The following is a 21,497-nucleotide window of genomic DNA, read 5'->3' on the forward strand; positions in this document are numbered from 1 at the left end:
AGTGGACGGTCTTAGACGTACTCATTGGGTGGAACATGCAGCCACCGTTGCTCTGATACAGCATGTGTAACATTAGCAGGCTAACTGCCGTCTGTCCTGGTTCAACAGAATAGTTTAGTCAGCTAACGTTGCTAAGCAGCGAGCAGCAAACAAACAACAGCGATAGCGAAGCGTAAAACTCCAGTTACCCTCGAAACAAAATGTAACATAGCAACCTGAGAGAGAGAGGGGCTACAAGGAGTTGGGTCCACTGACTGGGTGTGTATATATACGCACACTGCATTCATCTTAATTTCATATGCAGTGAAACTAATTTTGTCTGCTCACAGTTATAATAAATGCTTTTTGCATGGTAATCTTTATTAAAGGATCAAATTGTGCAAGTAAGATAAATGTGATTAATCATTATTAATGAATATTAATAAGATTATTCAGGATTATTTCAGCACATCTCCATTATTCCAACTATCTATGACTGCACGGTGTTAGATACACATCATAACACGCACACACCTGGATGCCGATGGAGGAGAGTTTCCTCTTGGGCAGAGCTTGGGGCTCGTCTGGTGTGAGAGTGATGCTTACAGTTTTGGCCTCTGGGACAGGCAGTGGGGTCAGAGGAGGGGGGCTGCTGACCCTTGCACTGGGCAGGGGCACGGGAGGCTCCCGGGGGGCCGGAACCGGAGCCTGGGGCAGCAGTGGCGGCCGTTTAGCACCCTTGGCCAGACTCCCCGTCCTGGAGCTGGTGACGCTGTCAGAGGAGTTGCTGCGTCCTGATTGGCTGTTGGCCTCGCTGCGCTGGTCCTGGCTGTCTAGGTACGTGTCCTGAGCGGACTCAGTGCTGCTCTGAACCGTCACCGCTATGAGGGGCTTGGAGGCGGAGCGTGGAGGAACCGGGGGCGGAGTCTTCTTAAAGTCTAGAGAACAGAGGGGAATAAAGAAACAAAGTGTGAGAACCAGAACTGACTTGTTTGTGCTCATAATACAACAAGGGCTAAAACCGCTATCCAGATAAACAGACTAGTCACTGTCTGGACCAGTCGAAGGTTAGGAGCTTCTTGTTATTTTGCAAAACAATTTACAGTATGTAATGAATTATATTTGCAAATGATTAACATTCTGTATCGACAGGTGTAAGTCATGGAAATTTTACAGGACTTAAAGGGATTTTGGAATATCTATACACACACAGATCAGCCGTAACATTGAACCACCTCCTTGTCTCTACACTTAATGTCCATTTTATCAGCTCCACTTACTATATAGGTGCACTTTGTAGTGCTACAGTTACAGACTGTAGTCCATCTGTTTCTCTGCACACTTTGTTAGCCCCCTTTTACCCTGTTCTTCAAATGGTCAGGACCACCACAGAGCAGGTACTATTTGGGTGGTGGATAATTCTCAGCACTACATGTAATTCTATAATTGTAGAACTACAAGGTGCTCCTATATGGTAAGTGGACCTGATAAAATGGACATTGAGTGTAGAAATACAGCATATAATATAACTAGTATAACATCATTATGTCTTCTGTGCCGTTTGAATAGAATAGTTTAGTGAACTTGCACTGCTGACATCTATACACTATGCTGACATCTTGCTAACTGGCAGCTACTGGCCCCCATTCCCAGTTAGCCACGTTAGCATTGGTGAGGCTCTTCCTTTAAAACCCAATAGAGAGATCTGCTCTGCTGCTGCACCATTCAGTTCAGCAGTACATCATAATGAGCTCATGAACAGACACTTCCAGACTCCGGCGTGACCCCATCAGTGTGAGAAACGCTGTCTCTCGCACACACTGCACAACAGACACAGCAGGCCGAGCTCTGGGACCGACGCCAATGCGGGAACAAAAGCAAGCATTTAAACTCGCTCCGAGCTCTGAATAACTCGCATGCCTGGCATAGAGGAACGTCATGGGAAAGTGAATAAGTGCAGCACAAAACACAGTTAAGAAATCTGCAGAACGCTCCCCTCGGTGCACCAAGACCGCTCATAATGGTTTTGAATGGATTATTAGCCCCGCAAGTGGGATTTGTAGTTTGTTCTTGACAAATCCACTTGACACGAAGCTTCTGTCAACACAGCAAGACAATCAAAATAGGTCACAAACGTAACTAATGCAGCTATGATAAAACAGCCCGGCGAGCCGATCTAATAGCTGCCTACGCTGCAGTTCAAGGAACACAAAGATTGTCCAGCTGTAGAGAGACGGTGCCTTTAATTCAACACAAGACTTCTAATGCAAGGTATGTGTCAATTAGCACTGGAGGCCTTGCCTACACCTCAACACAATGGTCAACAATTTTTCTGTTTGTCTGTCCCCATTAGGGCCCAACTGTTATATAATTCGGCTGTATACAGCTGTTGACTGTACAATTATTTAATAATATAAGATCTCTAATGTGAAGAGAACGGCTAATTAAATAAAAATGAGCTATTTAACAAAAACAAGCAAAACAGCAACAAGATCTGGGAAGTTCCACACCAGGTGCGACAGTGACAAGGTGATGCCACTGATCAAATCCCAAAGTTGACCTAGGCATATTTTAATAGATCAGATATCGGCCATGTTAACCCTGATCTAGACCCAAATTTTAGGTTCTTTGTTTGTGCTACTGCTGTAGAGGTGATGTAAATGGGCATCATCCAGAGCCTGTGGCAGTGAGGCGCAGTTTCAGACTTTAACACAGATCCAAATGTGATGTTCATTTGCACTGGAATGTGAAAACATTCTGTCCGCCATGTTTGAGCTAAATACAGGCTGTCTGAACCCTGGCATGTAAAAACCAAGCTAGCAGCTATTACGCTAAAGTCTACTTCTGCTTTTTACAGCGAGTAACGCTCCCAAAAATATGTACAGAACACATTACCGCCGCATTTTTCACTTGCGACCTCTTGTAAACAAAACTATCATGTAACGCCTTGTGGTTCCAAAACAGTGTTAGCACAAACGTAGCATTCAAAACTGAAAGTAAAGAGCAGCTACAGCACGAGAACAGCAGCGCTGTCAAAGTGTAATTACGACACTTAAAAAGACTTACTTTACACTGGTGGTCCACAAAAAACGAGACATCAGTTTAGAGAGTAAACCACTACACTGTACTACACTACAGTTAAGTAGCTGGTAGAAAAAGCATCAGACAGTCAACAAAATGTGGTCATAAACCAACATTACAAACACGACAACAGGCTAAAAAACAAACATATCTGTCTGGAATGTCACATCATGCCCAAAAATTCCCACAGAAACACTTCCAAAATCTTGTAGAAAGCTTCCCGGATGAGTGTTATAGCTGCAAAGGGGGGACCAAAACCATATTAATGCCTATGGATTTAGAATGGGACGTCATAATAGCTCCTGCAGGTGTAACGTGTAGATCAGTCCGATGCCGATAATTTGATTTTAAATATCTGCTGCTACTGATACGATTCTGATATCATTGTGCATCACTATTAGAACTGAGTCCACCAAAGGCTAATTCTTCTAAAATTACAAAGAACTGCTTAAGGGTCCATTTATAGACACAATATTTAAGATACATAACATTTGGCAAACGCTAAATACCTGCTGAATTCTAACTGGCCGATGGCAGCCACAGAAGAGTCCTACAGGCCCTTTCAGAAGAGACAAGATGCAGCATGAATGATTTCACAAGGGCGTAAATATGAATAACATTCATAATTGCCCATCACATTTGGAAAAGTCGATACACGTCTGACTGTAATATTAATTTGCACTTTTAAAAACACCCTGATATATTTTGCATTCATAAGCACATTTATTGTACATGGCTACATCTCCGTAATGTCCTTTCAGATTAATAAAGTCTTTCTTTCTTTTTTAATGTAAGAGAAAATATTTGGCAGAACACTAAACAAGCAGGCCAGGTTAGGCTGAGATTTCCTTAGTCGAAAAGGAAACAGTCGTGCGATAAAGCCTCGCACGGCCCGAATGGACAACTTAATGAACGACAAATTCATATTCAAAGTCACATTCCCTCCACTTTCATGTCTCTGGGAATTCAAAGGCTTTAATTAAAAACTCGTTTGCTCCGGCACCAAGTCTCGGGGCGGCTCGGTGGTAATTAAACGTGGCTTCCCTAAAGAAATCAGACCGAGCTCAGAGCATTTCAACATTAACTTCAATGTTTTAGAACATTAGTCCATGTATACAGCAGAAGAACTACAAAGTCTATGGCTGCGTTCGTATTCAAAAGGAAAAAACTGCAATATCTTCTTCAGAAATTACAGTTTCTTGAGACTCCTGCTGTGATGACGGGCTGAACCTTACAGGAGAAAGACAGCAAGACGGACCACAGCAGTGAGAAAAAAAAAGAAAAGAAAAAAAAAACGTGCGGTTACTCCTTGGGAGGGGTGGATTCAGCGCCAGATTACAAGCATTAGTGTGACTCGCTGAGCCCAGAAGGCCGCATGCCAAAACGGCCGTGTCCAGCAGGGATACGGCGCAGATCGCGGTCAGTTCAGGACCTGCCAAGGAGAGTGGAGTTAGGGAGAGGACAGCGACGTCACTGAGGGGAAAAAGGAATCTCTCTGGAGTGTAATACCGCGCTCAACAGCACCAAAATAAACCAGCGCTGTGGATCACACCACTGTTTCCTTGAGAAGCTTACATTTAAAATGGGCAAATATTTTTCATAAAACAATAAAATTTTAGTTTCAACATCTGATTTGTTGTCTTTGTAATATTTTCAATTAAATATAGGGTTTAAATGATAAATGCATAAATGTATTTTGTTTTTAATTTACATTTTGCACAGCGTCCCAACTTTTTTGGACATGGGGTTGTAGTTGACGGTGACGTCAATCACTAAAAATAAATCAATGCCTTGTTTATTAAAAGCGAAAGTGCTTTCAGGGCTGTATATACAGTTGTTGAGCCTGTAGCTCTGGTACTATAGAAGCTGCAAATGCAGAATGTTTCCTTAGCACTAAAAAAAACTACTGTAGCACTCAAATAACAACTAAGGTACTCAAGTAGCGTCAGGGAAATAGTTTTACATAAAAAGTAACACTCACCATTATTTAATATGCAATTTTAATTTGTATAAATTCGTATGAATTTGTATTTTAATAGTGTATATAGACTAAAGCTGGCAAAGGTTTCCAAATCCAGAGAGGCATTTAGGAGGACTTACTTTTTTCAGCAGTGAACAGGTAAAATCTTAAATCATTGCTGGCTTTAGAAACGAAATTAAAGCCTGAACTCTTGGGCATGTTGTACATTACTAGGCCCTTGTTACCTGATGGACTACAACTACCTTTAACACTAAAACTTAACCTGCGTCGCAGCTCACACGACTACGTTTGAGCACATGGCTTGTGCAGTGGGTAAATGTGATGTTGGACACACCGCATGAACAGAATAGTTCACAATTTACTGCCTATGAATAACTGAGTACAACCTTCATGAGCACCTGGACATTAAGGTCTCCTGCACAAGTGCGACTGATCCTTTTTGTATTCGCAGAGGATTCATCTTTCCTAGCAGGTGACAATCCTGTTCCACTGAACAGCCTTGGATCCATGACAGAGGTGGGGAAATGTGGTCCTGGTGGTCCAGTGTCCAGCAGAGTTTGGTGATTTTTCTGCTCTTAACACACCCACTAAACTTGGCAATCAGCTGCCGAGTTGAAACCTGCGTGTTTGAGTAGGACAACGACCAAACTGAGCAGGACTCTTGCCCTCCGGGACTGGAGTTTGCCACTCCTGCTCTATAATGAACTACAATGCTCATATGACAAATGCATTCATTCTGACAGACAGCAATACTCTACAGGAAGCGTAGGGGGCGACACTGCTTATTTTGAATGACTGTGGTGCTGACAATGAGAAAGACGGGCCAATTAGTCTAATAACTGGCCAATACTGGAAAGATTAAACGATTACAGCAATCAGCAATCGTTTGTAGCAGCCCAGCTTAGGAGGCACTCTGGTTTAACAACGTGCTTGACGGATTACAGCACGCAGAGAAAAAGGCTCTGTTTGTATTTCTAGAACATTTTCAAATGACCAATGATTCATAAGAAAAGCTTGTTAACAACCACCAGAGGAGTCGCGCTGTCAAACCAAAAACAACCATTTTTTCCCCCCTTTTGTTTTTTTTAATAACTGCTTGTCCTCCTATTCAATGTTAAATAACTGCTCAATTCATTAAAATGACCCTTCAGTTCTGCTTGCGCAGTCTGACTTTGCCTTAACTTGTCAGCTCTTCAAAACGTTTTGGCAAAACATATTTATCATGATATTTCATTTTTCTCAAGTTTGAGAAGTTGGAACAGGCAAGAACCACGAGCTCAACATCTTTAAAGAAATACTATCAAAAAATACGAATACAATAATTTTTATTAAATGTTTAACACACTGCACTAAGTGCTGAACACGGCTAATTATGCTCTGTTGAGTGTTCTTTAGGTACTGGCGATATCCATGATATGCTCAGAAAAGCATACTGAGACGTAACGTGATATAATTTATCGTAATAACGATAAATATCGCCATATTGCCCACCGCTAATGCGCCTACAATGGAAATTTGCCATTTTTCTGCCTAACCATGCCTAGTCTGGGGGCAGCACAGCATTGCCAGCAGAGCAACAGGGGGTCAGGTGCCTTGGCCAAGGGCACAACCAGATATAGAGTCAGTCCTGGGATTCAATCACGTGACCTTCCCGTTGCTGGTTCACCCTTCCTACCACTAGGCTACGTCCATTTTATTCATTTTAATGCATTTATACACAGAAATACATGGTCTATTTATTCCATTTCTATGTCTTTTTATGAATGTTTTTGCATCAGTAATGGTGGTTGGGTACATATCAGAGATCAGGATCGGCCCAAGCTGATACGTGCATTCATTGTGTGTCGTGTAAACTTTGTCAAGTTTTGTTCGTCCCATCAGAGCTGTAAAACAGAACTGGGCCCAAACTTTCAACGTGAAAGATGCCGGCGTCTCTGTAACTTGCTTTTCCTCACATTCTGCCAACTTTTATACAAGTTTACTTCTTTCACCAGAAGTTAGCCAACTTTTTTCCACTTAGGCCTTGTTGCAATTTGATTAGCGCCCTCTTGAGGAGATATGAAGCAGCTGGGTAGTGACAGACTTAACCCAGAGAAATGTGTTTAGAGTGGCTGGACGTTTAATAAAAAACCTCAATTCTTCTATCACGTGTATCGATAACATCTGGCAATAAGAACCACCATCATATTTTTTTTTTTTTCACAGCTCTACTGACAGGGCGCTCAAGGACGACAGCCTGTTTATCCACACTTCACATTTGGGAAGTCCCAGAGATCACGTCCTGGGGGGGACGTCTTTACTGCTGACAGCCGCTGAGATGAGGACTGATGGAAGTGGGGCAAGACGAGCACAGAGCACAATCCTCTCATCTCACCCAGACGTGTAATCTTCAGTCAGACACATTTCCAAAATTGACTGAAAATCTGTCAAATTAGTGTGCCAGATGTTTACAATCAGGACTCCCAATCTACCACATGTAAAATAATCTCTACAGATTTTCATCACAGACTAATAATAAATACCACAGAGATGAACATGAGTACTCTACTGGAGCCGTTTGTGCAAAAACTGATAACTTATCGGCAGATTTTCTGAAATAAACGACACATCGCTAAAAAGAAACAGGACACAGAACCTTGATTTTCATAAATCTGAATAATATACAGACGGCGTACAGACCAAGCCTAAATCCATCAAATAAGTCCTGTTATTTCAAACTAAATCACAACTCAAGTAGCTACAAAACACTACTTGAGTAAAAAAGTACCGGCACTGAGCTTCTGTAGCACTGCAGTGAAACTTCTCAGTACGTTCAGCATCCCTCAGCACAGCAACTACAGTTTCCTACGTGCCATTTCTCTCTTTTTTAAGGAACTTTTTGGTATAAAATAAAAGACTAAAGCTCCAAATCGACAGGTGTGACAGACCACAAGCAGTCCAGGAGCTGAACCGTCCTTACAAAATGAAATATAACCTCCAAAAAGAAAATGTAGAACTCAAAAATAACCCACCTGAATAAAGGATTAGAATCTGAAAACACTCTGAAAAGTAAAAGCACACAGAAAGTGTACTTAAGTACATGGAACTGAGCAAATGTGACTAGTTTCCATCCACTTCTCATTACAGACCTAGAGTAGATCACTGCATTGCCATTTAAGCTTGACTGAGGATGGCGAGTCTGTGGCTGCAGCCACGTCATTCAGCTTCTCATGTATCATCGTTCATCTTGCTTTAGGTTTACATTTTACTAGATCCCCCCAATCAACTCTGCTACTCTTAATATTTCCGCTTAAATGCATCGTTGAGATGTGAGCAAGGTCATTCAGGTTTGATAAGGAAATGCTTTGTGGTGGCGACAGGAACCTGAGGTCAGCCTGTAAAAGCCACCTCAGAGAGTGTTATTTAATGAAATCATTACATGTACATGGTGGTTTTGGACAGTAAATAAAATGGCTATATTTGTGTTGTGGACATTGCAACCTCCTGGTTCCTATCAGCACCACTGCCTCTAAAAGCTCCTTCCCAGAGTTAATATATGAAATGGTTATTCATTTATTTGAATCCATTCATGGTGGAGAGGTATATGCAGGGCTTGTGTGGCAAAACAGTCCCCAAAGAAAACATATTTTCCACTGTTTTACCATCAAAATTACATATAAACACTCGTGTAGGTTCACTGGTGGTTTGTACAGTAAATATAACGTCTATATTTGTGTTGTACACATTGTCACCCCTGGTTCCACCACCATTGTAAAGAAATCTGGCTCAGTAAGTTTCTCTACCACAAACCACTTCACATCAAACCACAATGACTGAATTATAGAGAAACGTTGAAAAGTCGGTGGAATTCCCCTTTAACGACGGTTATCACAGCCTGCCGTTGCTGAAGGAAATAGCGAGCTGGTTAATTTATAACTAAATACATGTTTCTAGTCAGGTGGACTGTTAAGAACTATAATAACGTGCTGACTTTCCACACCAAGCCTAAAACACAAACAACTAACGTTCAGCCTGTCTTACACCTCGAAGCTAAGTTCATATTGTGTGATGAACTTCAGCTGAGTTCACTTTCTGGACGCGGCGCCTCAGACTAGCTAACAGTTACTTTACTTGCTGTCAGGAATAAATAAGTAGTGACTCGGTTTTACAAGAAAACCTTGCAGTTACACAATCCACCTTTTTACCTTTTCACAAGTAAAACCTACATATTTGATAAGCAGCGTTGACAGGAGGAGAGAAGGTGCTGCTGCTAACGTTAGCTGAGCTAGCTAAGCTAAACGGATGAGCGGTTGGTGACGTTAGCTAACCGCTCAGTTAACATGTAACTTGTCGGCTCAGTGTTTAGGTTAAACGGTACAGTTTGAGCAGGAACACATTAAAAATGTGCTGTTCAGAGGCAGCACGGGGGCAGGGCTGAGTAACACTGGGCCGAACTGGTAAACTGTGGTGGTTAGCACGTTAGCACCGCAGCTAACAACGGGTAACCAGGCGAAACTCAAGCGGGTCCACCTTAAACGGTGCGTCCGTTACACTCAGGCGCCGGAGTCGCGACAACGCAGCTGCCGCGCCATTTAAGGTGGAACGGAAAAAAGAACCCAACTTCAGCCTCGTCCACACAAACGTGTGGAGCACCATTAGGGGGGTTTCCTCGGCGCTCAAAGACACCTGATCCGACTAATCAGCTAATCTCCTGGTTTGGTGTCTGTTACAGCAGGAAAAGCCACCAAAGTGCGGCTGGGCTGGGAGGTTATCGAGGCAGCTAGGCTAACTTGTTAGCGGAACACACAGAAAACACCGTCTGTCTGCCACGTTGAGTGAAGCCACATGCAGCATCGCCTCTCTCCAGATATTACACCCATCTTTTCTGTCCTATTGCTGTCTTCCCTCCCCGCTCTCTCTCTCTCTCCCTCCCTCCGACACACAACGGCAAAGACTTTTAGATCAGATTTACCATCAACCGACTCCTCTTCTCAGTTAGCGCTGTCTGAGATGAAGATGATGATCGGTGTCCATCGAGTTTCTCCTCCCATCGTGTTGTAAAAACACTAATATATTCGCCTCTTATTATTTTATTCCCGTTTTATTCCTGCCGATTTGGCCCCAAACCCGCTGCTGCTGTATCCACCATTCAGCGCTGCTCCACGTCGCTAGGAGAAAAGGATCCCATAATCCGCTTCAGCGCACACACACTCACCAGACACGGACACGAACGTTAGCTTTGCGATTAGTTTTTTTCCCACCCGTATCCCTACAAGTCCCGCCCCCTGCACTATGACTGGCTGGCGCGTATAGACTGCCGCGCTACGATTGGCTAATACTGCATCCTTCGTCAATTGCGTCAGTTAGTGCAAGAGGGCGTTTTTTCCCGCGTTAAGGCTTGTGTTCTCCGCCTGTATTCCGACACGTCCCGCCCTCCTGCGCTCCGATTGGCTACTAAAATCCCGCTTATTGGTGGAAAGCTTGTGTGTTATGGACTACTGGCCAATACTAGCGCGCGAAGGCGGGGCTTTTTGGAATACAGGTGGTGCTGCCAAAAACGTACAGGGGAACTCTACCGATTTTTCAAAATTTCTGCATAATTAAATGTTTTTGTTTAAGATGTAAACAAAGCCATTCAGAGTGGTTTGATGCGAAATGCTCCGTTCTTGAGAAACTTACCGAGTCTGAATTGTTCACAGTGGTGGTGATAGGAACCAGACGTCTAAAGAGTTCAACGCCTCTAAAAGCTCCTCACAGAAAGTTATGACATGATAACGTTATGAATACACTGCCTGATGTCTGATACTAGGGCTGAATGATTTGGGTGAAATATTTTATTGCAATTCTTCCGACCAATATTGCGATTTAAATGCAGTAATTTTCTATAAATTAATTTCCAGGCCTGTTTTTTTGGCCAAGAAGCTCTTCTTGGCCAAAAAAACAGGCCTGGAAATTAATTTATAGAAAATTACTGCATTTAAATCGCAATATTGCTCGGAAGAATTGCAATATAAAGAATATCTGTTTTTCTGGAATGAAGCTCGAACGCAGAGTGTGTCAGACTACCAGTTAGTTGTGACATCACATATACAAAACATGGGTGTTTTGCTGCTTCTGATTGGTCCAGCTCATTTACAGGCAGTTCACAAGCTTTGTGTTATTAGTTGTATTTTCCATTTGAAACCACTATGTTGATAATCTATTATATATGAAAAAATTGCAGCTCTTGCGAAAACTGCACTCTTTCGAAATTGCGATTTTAATGTAAAATCGGTTAATCTTTCAGATCTATCTGAGACCCTGTTTTATGGTAGTTTTGTGATAAAAGTTTGGTCTAAAACGTATTTTTTTCAATTTATTTTAATGAATGGTGTTCTATAGCAAAATCGTTCCCAAAGAAAAACTATTTATTTCAGATTTGCCACTATTTTACCAACATCAACATTATATATAAATACTCAGAAGACACATGTAGGCTCACTAGTGGTTTAATATAGTAAATAAAATGTCTATATTTGTGTTGTAGACATGGTGACCTCTGGTTCCTATCAGCACCACTGTAAAGAAATCTGAGTCTGTGAGTTTCTCTACAATAAACCATTTCACAATCCACTCTGCATGACTCTGTTGACATCTCAACCACTGAATTATGCAAAAATGTTGGAATCTGGGCTTAGCCTTTAAATATTACTTAAAACTTGTAAAGGCAAAGGGAGTAAATAGTTCAGTTATCCTAACATAAAGACAACAAATACTGAAGTAAACTACACTGCCCACTGTAACCTTGGAGCTCCTTCGGCTGGTGGAAAAGCAGCAGAGTGAACTTGCCTGCCTGATGTTATTTAATTCTCCTTAAACCCAGCTATGATGAGGTCTGACTTTGCTGCTAGCTTGAAGCTTTGGCAAGTGTTAGAGAAAGAAAGGGAGCAAGTGAGAGAGAGAGAGAGAGAGAGATATTGAGAGAGAGAGAGAGAGAGAGAGAGAGAGAGAGACCGAGAGAGCCCGAGACCAGGAGCTCTTTTGGCCTGGTTTGAGAACATTAGCCTTTAAGCTCCAAGAGAGTCCCATCTCAGCTCGTCACTGTCCACATGAATGTAGGTCAGTATCTGTGTGAGTGTATTCTGTAAGTGGACGAGACAGAGAAAGACACTGACCAGGAGAGAGTTGACAGAAGACATTAGAGATGGTCAAAAATGTGGAATTTCAGACGACTGCAGCTGTCTTGTTATTTCAGGCTCATCTGTACCTTGGCCTGCTAGCGCAGAACCGCTGGTGAGAGCAAAAGCGAGGCTAACAGCATGGCTTTAATATGCACATCCAAACAGGCTCGCATACAGGTTTTTCCAGTGAGGACAGATCCGCTGATTAGAGAGTGAAACTGATAACGCACGACTAAACTTACATAAAAGATGACCCTTGCCTGTGTAGCAGTACGGCTGAACATACTGTGCATAGGCTGGAAGATGTTATCCTATGGAAAGAATTTAGCAAGCTGACTTCAGGTCTTTTAGCACTGTGGGTTAAATCAGTACATGAGCTAATGGTAACAGTTTAACGTTAGATGAGAGTTGTCGTCGTCTTTTACATGAGGTAAATAATTTTCTACTCAGCGAATGATGTGTAAACATTGGCTTATCGAGGTAACACTGAGAACAGAGAAGTCTTCTCTAAGTTCAGCTGTTGTGGTTGGCCTAGCCGCACTAAGTTACTTCAGACTTAGTCGTATCTGTGGCACTCGTGTTCTGTAGTAACATTAGCAAAGTAAAGTAACATGCAGCAGTAAGATACTACACTGAGTGGGAAGGGCACTGAGCTACCTCGTAGGCCTAACGCAGTGGTTGACAACCCAAACGTTAAGAAGAGCCATTTTGTCCTTTCAACAAAAATCAAACCACCTTGGGAGCCACAACATTTTACGTCCATTTTACCATCTTGGCTGTAAATATGTCTCAGTATGTACTAATGTACTAGTACAGGCTAAAAGTCTAATATAAACGATAATGCAGACTTACTTCACTCTGCTTTAAGCTTTAGCTCAGACATAGCTGCTTTTCTCGCATCTCCAGCAGGAAACTTTTCCTCAAAAGTAGAATAGTTTCTTGTAAAATGTCTCTCGGCATTAGATTTTTACGAGGCTGAAATCAGCTTCTCATTCACTAGCTTCTTGTTCGAATTTTACCATTCCACCTTAAATTCTGCCTGAGGCGCCAGAATGTGACTGCGGCACCTTTAAGGTGGAGCGGGAGAATTCGAACAAGAAGCTGGCGAATGAGAAGCTGATTTCAGCTACGTGACTTTTTTAGTGTTTGACAGTTTCTTCTTGCAGGTTAAACGTATAAGGAAACCAGATGGAGTGATTATAAATGTAAATCGTAAAAAAATTAAAATGTAAAAAAAGTCAGTTCGTCTCCAAACTTTGCCGTTTCGTTGGTTACTAGCTAGGCGAGATTATTGTCTGCATTGCTATGCTGACGAGCAGTCTGCACGCCAACCTTCAGGGTTTAGAGGTTGGTGAATTAGCAGATTTTGGCTATATTAACTCCAGCGTTTAAACCATTTATTGTTAAATCTGCGTTAGAAAGATAAGCAGAGCTTTATTTAACTGCAAAGGAGGATTATTTTATTTTTACCCTTATTTAATTCTGCTGTGGAGCCTCAACAGGGCAACCTGGCCATCGATTCAGTACTGAAGCTTCCAGTTTTATGTTTTCCTGTATTTGCTCAATATTGGTATCAACAGGACCTAAAGGTACTTGAGGTAACACTTGGTAACACTTGCAGCTGAAGCTAACAACAACAACAACAACAACAACAGCTAATTCTTACCTCTCCAGGTCAAGATAAAGTTACCAAGGACTATTACACAACCCAAAAAACGCAACAGAATGTAAACTCGAACAGTATGTTTATGTGTCGATTCCTATTTGTAGAATCATTACTTAGAATTATTATTAGAGTTTGCTAGTTAGGAAGCTAACGGTAAGCTTTCGCTCAGACTTTCACTCAACAACTTTGCTTGATCCTACGCATGATTCTGTGCAACTGTAGACATTTGTGTGAGTATAAGAGCAGAAAAGTGCATCTATATTATTTCAGCTCACCCAAGTTATGCTGACTAGCAAGCAAGGTAGCTAATTAGCCAAACCGAATGCTTCAAAATGGCATCAAATGGTCAAAAAGACAGTTCCACACATCTCCAATACAGCTGGACAATGAACTAGTACTAGAACTGTAAGTTCCCTTGGTTGTCACTTGGGTCAGTTCTTGTTTTTGAATACGCAGTCATGAGGTAGTTTAGGTCATAAAACAGTAGGATGGTCAATGTACAAAGGTAAGACTAGCATAAATGGCTTAATGATAAACTACTAAGAGTGTAACAAGATAACTACCAACAGTAAAGAAGGCACTGATAGCACTTTTAATATGTTCAATTATTAATGCCAGTTATTCAAAATGTTAAATGAAAAGACTATGTAGCAAGTTAGCATCACAGCAGGCCAACTCAGATGTGCTACAGAGGATTTTGTCATAGCAGTGTCTCTTAGCAAAGGCTGTTCTCACCTCTATCTGCAGTTACAGCCTCTTATTGTGTAAAAATATTTGCGTTAATCATCTAATGAGGTTAATGATCAATTGTTATGTAACAGGATTATAGCAGCCTGTATTGTTTATTTAAATTCTCTTCAAGCAAGCATGTGACAGCACACAGCAGGAATTAGCTTGTGTTCATGGCCATTAAAAATAGGCCCATTTTCATCTGCTTAGCAACAGGCGTCTCTACACAGTATCTGTGTACAATGAAATGAAGTCTTGTAGTGCTGAATTTATGCTCGGTGCTAAATCTGTTCTTTCAGCGCTTGAAGTGTTGAAGTCAAATTAGACTCATATTCAATGTATAATGTTATCTATGCAGCATACAACTACCTTTTTTACCATATAATGTATAATAACAGTCACTGGCCACTTTATTAGAAACCTCTACTTTGTAGCTCTTTCTTGCTGGTGTTGTAGAGACTGTACACCAGCTGTTGATGCAAAATTTGGGTTAGCAAACCTCACAAGCCAGACTTTTGACTATTGGACTGATGTCTGAGAATCTGGTAGGTTTCATTGTTCAATGTAGACCATCGTAGGGGCGGGTGATTCTTAAAAACGAGGCGACAAAAACAGACCCGAATGAAACAAAGTGGTATTTGTCAGGAAAAACACTGGAAAATATCTCAGTTACTTTCTACTAATGCTTCATAGAAAACGCGAATAAAATTTGAAGATGTGATGCTGTGAGTGACCATATCTTGCTCCAAAAGACTCGCTATTGTCACAGAGCACAGAGTGAATAACGGCGTGCAAAAGTGTGTCCCATTTGTATCATAGCCAAACAGGGTGTAAATGACAAAGTTCTGATAACTGTGGCCAGCTTAGTGTACAACAAATATCAGAGGGGCCATGGACGCCTGGGGGCGGAGGCTGAAACTAGCCATCTTCTAACTCAGGGCTGCTTTCTATCACACGGGCCAGAGGTGGCCTGTCAGGACATTTGATGTTCACCCGATGACAGAGCAAACATATATTTATACAACAACTTATTACATTCTTATTTTCCTTTTAAATCTGTATTTTTGTAGCATTTTTTAACAAAATGTAGAATAAAGTTAAAACCTACCTGCCTTCTTCATTTGTGTATTTTTGGTGTTTTGACCCCCGGCCCACCGCAAACATAGCACTAACATTTGGCCCCCAAGATAAAAAGCTTGTGCACCCATGTTCTAACAGTTTTTGATATTTTTGGTGGACTATATGTATATATACATGTACTGGGCCTATAACAGTGGTCCACAGGTACATGATACGCTCATGGCGCCAGTGGGATCTGGTAGAAATTATTAGATCAGAAAATTAATGATTCAGTTAAGATTTTTAAATAAGAATGTAAAAATGCACCTCCAGCCATTGATTTCAGTGCATTGAAGGACAACAGACTCATAATTGGGGTCCATTTTTAAAAAGTTTAGCTCTTGACAGAACTTATTCTGACATAACCATGCGTCAGCCTATACAAGGTGGTGTGGACACTATTTAGTCCAGCTGATGTTCTGTTTGTCACGTGATGAAAAAAAGGTCAACCTCTGTCCAAAACCCTCCTACAACAAACCAGCAACATGTATCAGTGATTATTTTCCATGGATACCAAAATGTCGTATGTATGCAGTCTAAAGCTTTCATATAGCTAATGCTAGAAAAAGGCTACTACAAACTTTTAAAGAGTGTTAGATAAAATAAATAGATTAGTTTTAGCCTAGACAATATGAATTAAGCATAACAGGTCCTTTGTCTACCAGTCGAGAACAAGATTGAGCCCATCAGGAAAATAACATACTGTCTTATGACGTTGGTGAACCTAATACAGTGGACAGTGAGCGGAAGTGGATGGTAAGTGAAGGAGTTACTCACTGTTCGTGTTGGTTGTCGCAGGTGGCGTCGGTGGCTCGTCTGAGGTCAGGGAGGCAGTGTCATCGTCCTGCGAGCAGCCGGCCTGAATGGCCCGCAGGTAGCTGTGGCTGCGTGAGCGGAAGCAGGTGGGCGTGGGCAGGTCCAGAGCCTCCACGGCCTGTGAGTCCAGTTGACCATACGCCGTCGTGCTTATGTAGCCCTGCTCCACCTGGAAGGAGACGCGCAGGTTAAGACGGCCCATCCTGGGCTGAGGGCGGCGGCCAACGGCACGGAGAGGCGCCCCGTACGGGGGCAGCCTACAGTGGTGCTGCAGAGGTGGGTGGGGCATGGCAGTGTGGATGTGGGGGGGCTGGATGAGTTAAGAATTGAGTGATCTATCTATCTTTCTATCTATCTATCTATCTATCTATCTGAGGAAACAAAATGTCATGAAACAAAATTTTCAAGTTTTCCTAGTTTCAGAAAGGGTTCTATCTAGAGAAGAAAGAGAAGTTGAGTCTTGGTTCCTCTCAGTGGTTCTGGAGTTTTTCCTGACACTGCTGCCCTTGGCGATGCTCATTAGGGGCCTGGATTTCTGGAAAGCTGCTTTCGGACAATGTCTTCCGTGAAACTCTTTATGTAAACAAAACTGAATTAAACCGAATTGAGTGATTGACACATTGATTTGTGCCTGTGCATCTCCAGTGTCCCGCTTTAGGAACCGTTAACCCATCCACACGACTTAAGAAAGCATTTGTTTATCAGAGCTGATGTTTCATACTCCTTGATGGGATATAACAAGGTCACAATGGCTGATTCCTCAGTTCAGTGGTCCAAAAGAAAGTCCAAAAATTCAGATCCAAAGTGAGAAAGATTCACACCCACCTTTGTTTAGACACACATTAGGGCTTCGCCATATAGATGAAATTCTCTATTGTGATTATAATGCTACATATCATTCCAATAAAATTTCCAATAAAAAGATGCCAGTGAATCCTTGATGTGACACGTATAAAGACTGACCTTCGTTGCTTCTGGATAAAATAATTTATGCTTCTAGAATTGTGGGAATTTGCATGTCCTTTTGCGATATCACAATAACAATATATACATATACATATGTATATACAACATATACACTAAGCACAAGCGCACAGGTAAATTGTATGTCTCTCTTTTATGTATCCAATAAAACGGGATCTTCTTGAAGTCTCAATACTTTATAGCTCTGATTCTGACCACGTTCCTTTAGCGATACAGCCGTTTCCTCACAACATCATGTGCCAACAGTAGCTTTAAACCCAGAAGTCTGATTAGGCGAAGATGAAAGCTAAATCTAATCTCTGCCCTTCACCATGCTAACTGAACTTAGGATACATTCACCTCCTCCTGACTCTACCTGCAGAAAAAAGGCAATCCAACTGTTCAAACAGCCCGAGAGTCTGCAGGGAGGACGACTACAGCAGGCTTTTTGATGTGGGAAGAGTGAGAAACGTCTGTTTGTCCAACCAGCAGGCAGCAGTTCCCACGACACTGCGATAGAACGGGGGCAGCGCTGTTGTTTCACTGTGTGTGTAAAGGATGGGCCTGATAATTAAAGGTAAACATGGGAACAAACAGAAGGTTACTGTCGACCAAAAACCACTGAGAGAAACAGATTCACGAAATTCAACACTCTGACAAAAAAGCTCAAGGCAGGTCAGAAAATCATGAAAAAGGCTGAGTTTTTGGACGTTAAAGGATCCACCGTTTCCGTTATTGTCTTGCTGAGTTATTGTAAAAACACATCACCCAACAAGGACTGGGAAAAAAAAGTAAAATGAAAAGTGAAGTAGTCCAGACCAGCATAAGTGGGAAAAATAACAGGACGATGGAAAAATTAAGTAGTCCAGACCAGCATAAGTGGGAAAAAATAACAGTACAATGGAAAAATGAAGTAGTCCAGACCAGCATAAGTGGGAAAAATAACAGTACAATGGAAAAATGAAGTAGTCCAGACCAGCATAAGTGGGAAAAAATAACAGTACAATGGAAAAAATTAAGTAGTCCAGACCAGCATAAGTGGGAAAAATAACAGTACAATGGAAAAAATGTAGTCCAGACCAGCATAAGTGGGAAAAATAACAGTACAATGGAAAAATGAAGTAGTCCAGACCAGCATAAGTGAAAAAAGCCCAGTACAATAACAAATAAAGAAACCGAAAAATGGGGTTAAAATTTACATTTTTTTAAAAATGACGTAGTCTAAACCAGGACTGAGGAAAAACAAAAGTACAGTAAAAAATAAACCATTCTTCATTTTCGTTCACATGGAATTAAATACCAAAAAAGTAATCCCTGCTGGCTTCTTCGCTCCTTAAGAAACCTTCAAACTGAATCCTCGGAATGCAGCCACAAGTGTAAATTTCCTCATCACGTTTAAGTGTTTTTTTTCTGCGCAGGATGTTCTGTACTTCCGAAAGGCTGAAGATGAGCTCACTAGTAGAGGGAGAATCAGGGGATTAGAGCGACTTCTGTGCCCCAAAATCTCCAACAGAATAACACTCCATCTCCTCTTCGTTCTCCTCAAGCTTAAGGACGTCTTACATATATGCACACGCCTCAGCGAGCTTAATCCAGAACACGCTGTCCTTGTGGCCGCATAAACGCAGAAATACCCCAGAGACATTTCAGAGGCTCTCTAATCAAATTTTACAAGCTATAATTTATTAAGCTCTTTTTTGTGAAGAACCCAGAAGCCATGATGTCATCAAACTGATTGCAAAGGATGTGGAGGGTGGCAGGGATGGGTTTTGGTCTATTTTCAGTTGCAATTTACATTTAAATGTAACCGTAACCTTCAGTTAAATGAATAGTGCAGCGGAGAGTCTATATGTCATATATATGTATCAGACAAAAACAAGTTTGGTGTCTGAAGTTTCCTCCTTTAGTTTTGCACTGAAACTACAAGGCTAATGTCTCATAGCTAACACAGTAGTAGCAGACATCTTGAAGCCAGAGTTTTGACCATGTTCTCAAAACAGGAGAAAAAAACAATTTGATGTAGTTTAGTAAAGTGCATGATGATTCCACCTAATGTTGTTTGCATGAAGTTGGTGAGGTGTAACGCTGCGTCCGGCATTTTTCAGTTTTTGAAAAAATTTGTAACTGCCTGTTGTTGTTTACATTGTGTGTAAATTTCATGATGAATGGACTAAATCATGTGGAAGAATGTCTGGTTACATTGACTGACATTAAAAGTAAAGTAGGTTTTTTCTTTCTCCTGTAAAGTTCCTATTTTGGAGAGGTTTTGATCCAACAGTTGTGTTTTGGATGTGTACATACTGGTCAACCAGCATGAACATACTGGGGTAACTAGCTAAACCAGCACCAGACCAGCATTAACCAGCAGACAGACAAGTTAAATTACCATTAGACCAGATTAGACCAGCATGGACTTCATTCTGGTCTGTGCTATTTTTTCAAAAGGGATCTCATTTAAAAGTGGAGATTTAAGTCAGATCATGTTGATATGACGTGTCATGTGGAACTCCAAGTTCAGGATACCTTCCTGATTTTCTGAACAGGGATCTCATTGGAAATTCTCAGTTACAAGCTTTGATTGAATGCAGCATAAGCATTCCATCAACTGCTAGCCACATTAGCCTCGTAGCTCCAGGGCAAAACTGCTGCAGCAAACTTCTGACACCAAACAAGTCTCTGCTGATTGACTACATTTTGGGTAATTCGGGAAATGTGTAGCCAAATTATTGCTTTATTCTATGCAGATTTTACATATTTTCCTATAAATTCATTTTCGCTGGAGCATTTCAACCAATTTTGAGAGACTGGAAGGTGAACAAGGCTGCATGAGACAAAAGCTAAGACCAATAGTGGGTGAATAGGGGGAGAAAGAGAGAGTGAGAAAGAAAGAAAGCTAACCTGGCTGATGCCGGAGCTTCGGCCCAGGGTGGAGCAGCCATGAGCTAGCCTGCCTTCCGGCCCCCAGTGCTGGATGTCACTCTGACCCACCAGACAGTCCAGGTTGTCCAGGCTGCGGTTGGTCGAGAACTCCCGCAGAGACGGCAAGCAGCTGGGAGGCAAGCAAAGAGTGGAGAAAAGGTTTTGATCACTCTTGGACGAGAAGTTCAGCTCTGGTCGCTCCTGAAGCGATATTAGAGATATTCTCATGGCTTAGCAAGAACAACTATGAATCAGATTATTTAACTGAATTTATTAAAGCCTAAAGCCTAAATCAGGAATTGCCAAAAGGGTCATACCTGCCCTAGATCAAGATCTATGTTCACTGAGTGTGGAATAAACTGTAACGTTGATGTTTGAAGGCCAGAATCAAATCTATCAGATCATGACAGAGACAGCAATTCCTGATTGAGTCTTAATGGAATAGTTTAGAGAAAAGATCAAATTTACACATTTTCCATTTAACCCAAGTTAATCAGCCAAGAAAATGTTTGGTGTCTGAAGTTTGCTTTGCACTGGAGCTACGAGGCTAATGCAGCTAACAAATAACAGAAGCTTGTAACGGTTAGCATTGTACAAACTGCATGGCTAAATAATCACTTGCCTCAAACTCTGTAATCTGAAATAGACTGATGTGATTCACAAATGTATCTTGATTTGCTAAAAACAGTAATAAGCCATTGTGAATTTGTCCATCCTGAAGCCTGAAGGCTAAAAACTTCCATGACTTAGCTACATTAGCCTTGTGCAAAACTACAGAAGTAAATCTCTGGACACGCAACATGTCTTGGCTGATGACTATATTTGGGTAAAAATATAAAAACTGTATAAATTTGGCTTTTTTGCCTTTACATTCATGCATGTGTGAGAAGCGAGAGGTAAGAAGCCACAGCACAGAGGAGCTAACCATGAAAATCTGTTTAGTTCACTCTCATCACTCCTGGTTTCCTCTGCCCTGTTAATGGTTAATGTGGTTAATAACTGTGTTTCAGTGGGGAAGTGAGGAGGTTAGTGGACCAGGATCTGTCTGGGTCTGAGAGGGTTTAAGAAGGCTTCGGGAAATACGTCACTTCACTTCATGGAGCGT

General features: G+C 41.6%; 1 protein-coding gene across 2 annotated transcripts in view; it reads right to left on the reverse strand.

The window, feature by feature from the left end:
- Positions 1-21,497, reverse strand: part of dlgap4a (discs, large (Drosophila) homolog-associated protein 4a) — a 181,780-nt gene that overhangs the window by 17,068 nt on the left and 143,215 nt on the right. The window contains exons 6-8 of one of the 2 annotated variants that reach the window (XM_036590838.1): positions 20,372-20,522; positions 16,472-16,679; positions 514-917 (exon numbers count right to left, since the gene is read on the reverse strand). In XM_036590838.1, the coding sequence (XP_036446731.1) occupies positions 514-917; positions 16,472-16,679; positions 20,372-20,522 (763 nt within the window). Of the gene's footprint in view, positions 1-513; positions 918-9,992; positions 10,252-16,471; positions 16,680-20,371; positions 20,523-21,497 lie in introns of those variants that run through there. The other variant, XR_005008396.1, reaches the window with a different exon arrangement.

This window comes from Colossoma macropomum, unplaced genomic scaffold (genome assembly GCF_904425465.1).
Source record: "Colossoma macropomum unplaced genomic scaffold, Colossoma_macropomum, whole genome shotgun sequence".
In the NCBI taxonomy this organism is placed as follows: domain Eukaryota; kingdom Metazoa; phylum Chordata; class Actinopteri; order Characiformes; family Serrasalmidae; genus Colossoma; species Colossoma macropomum.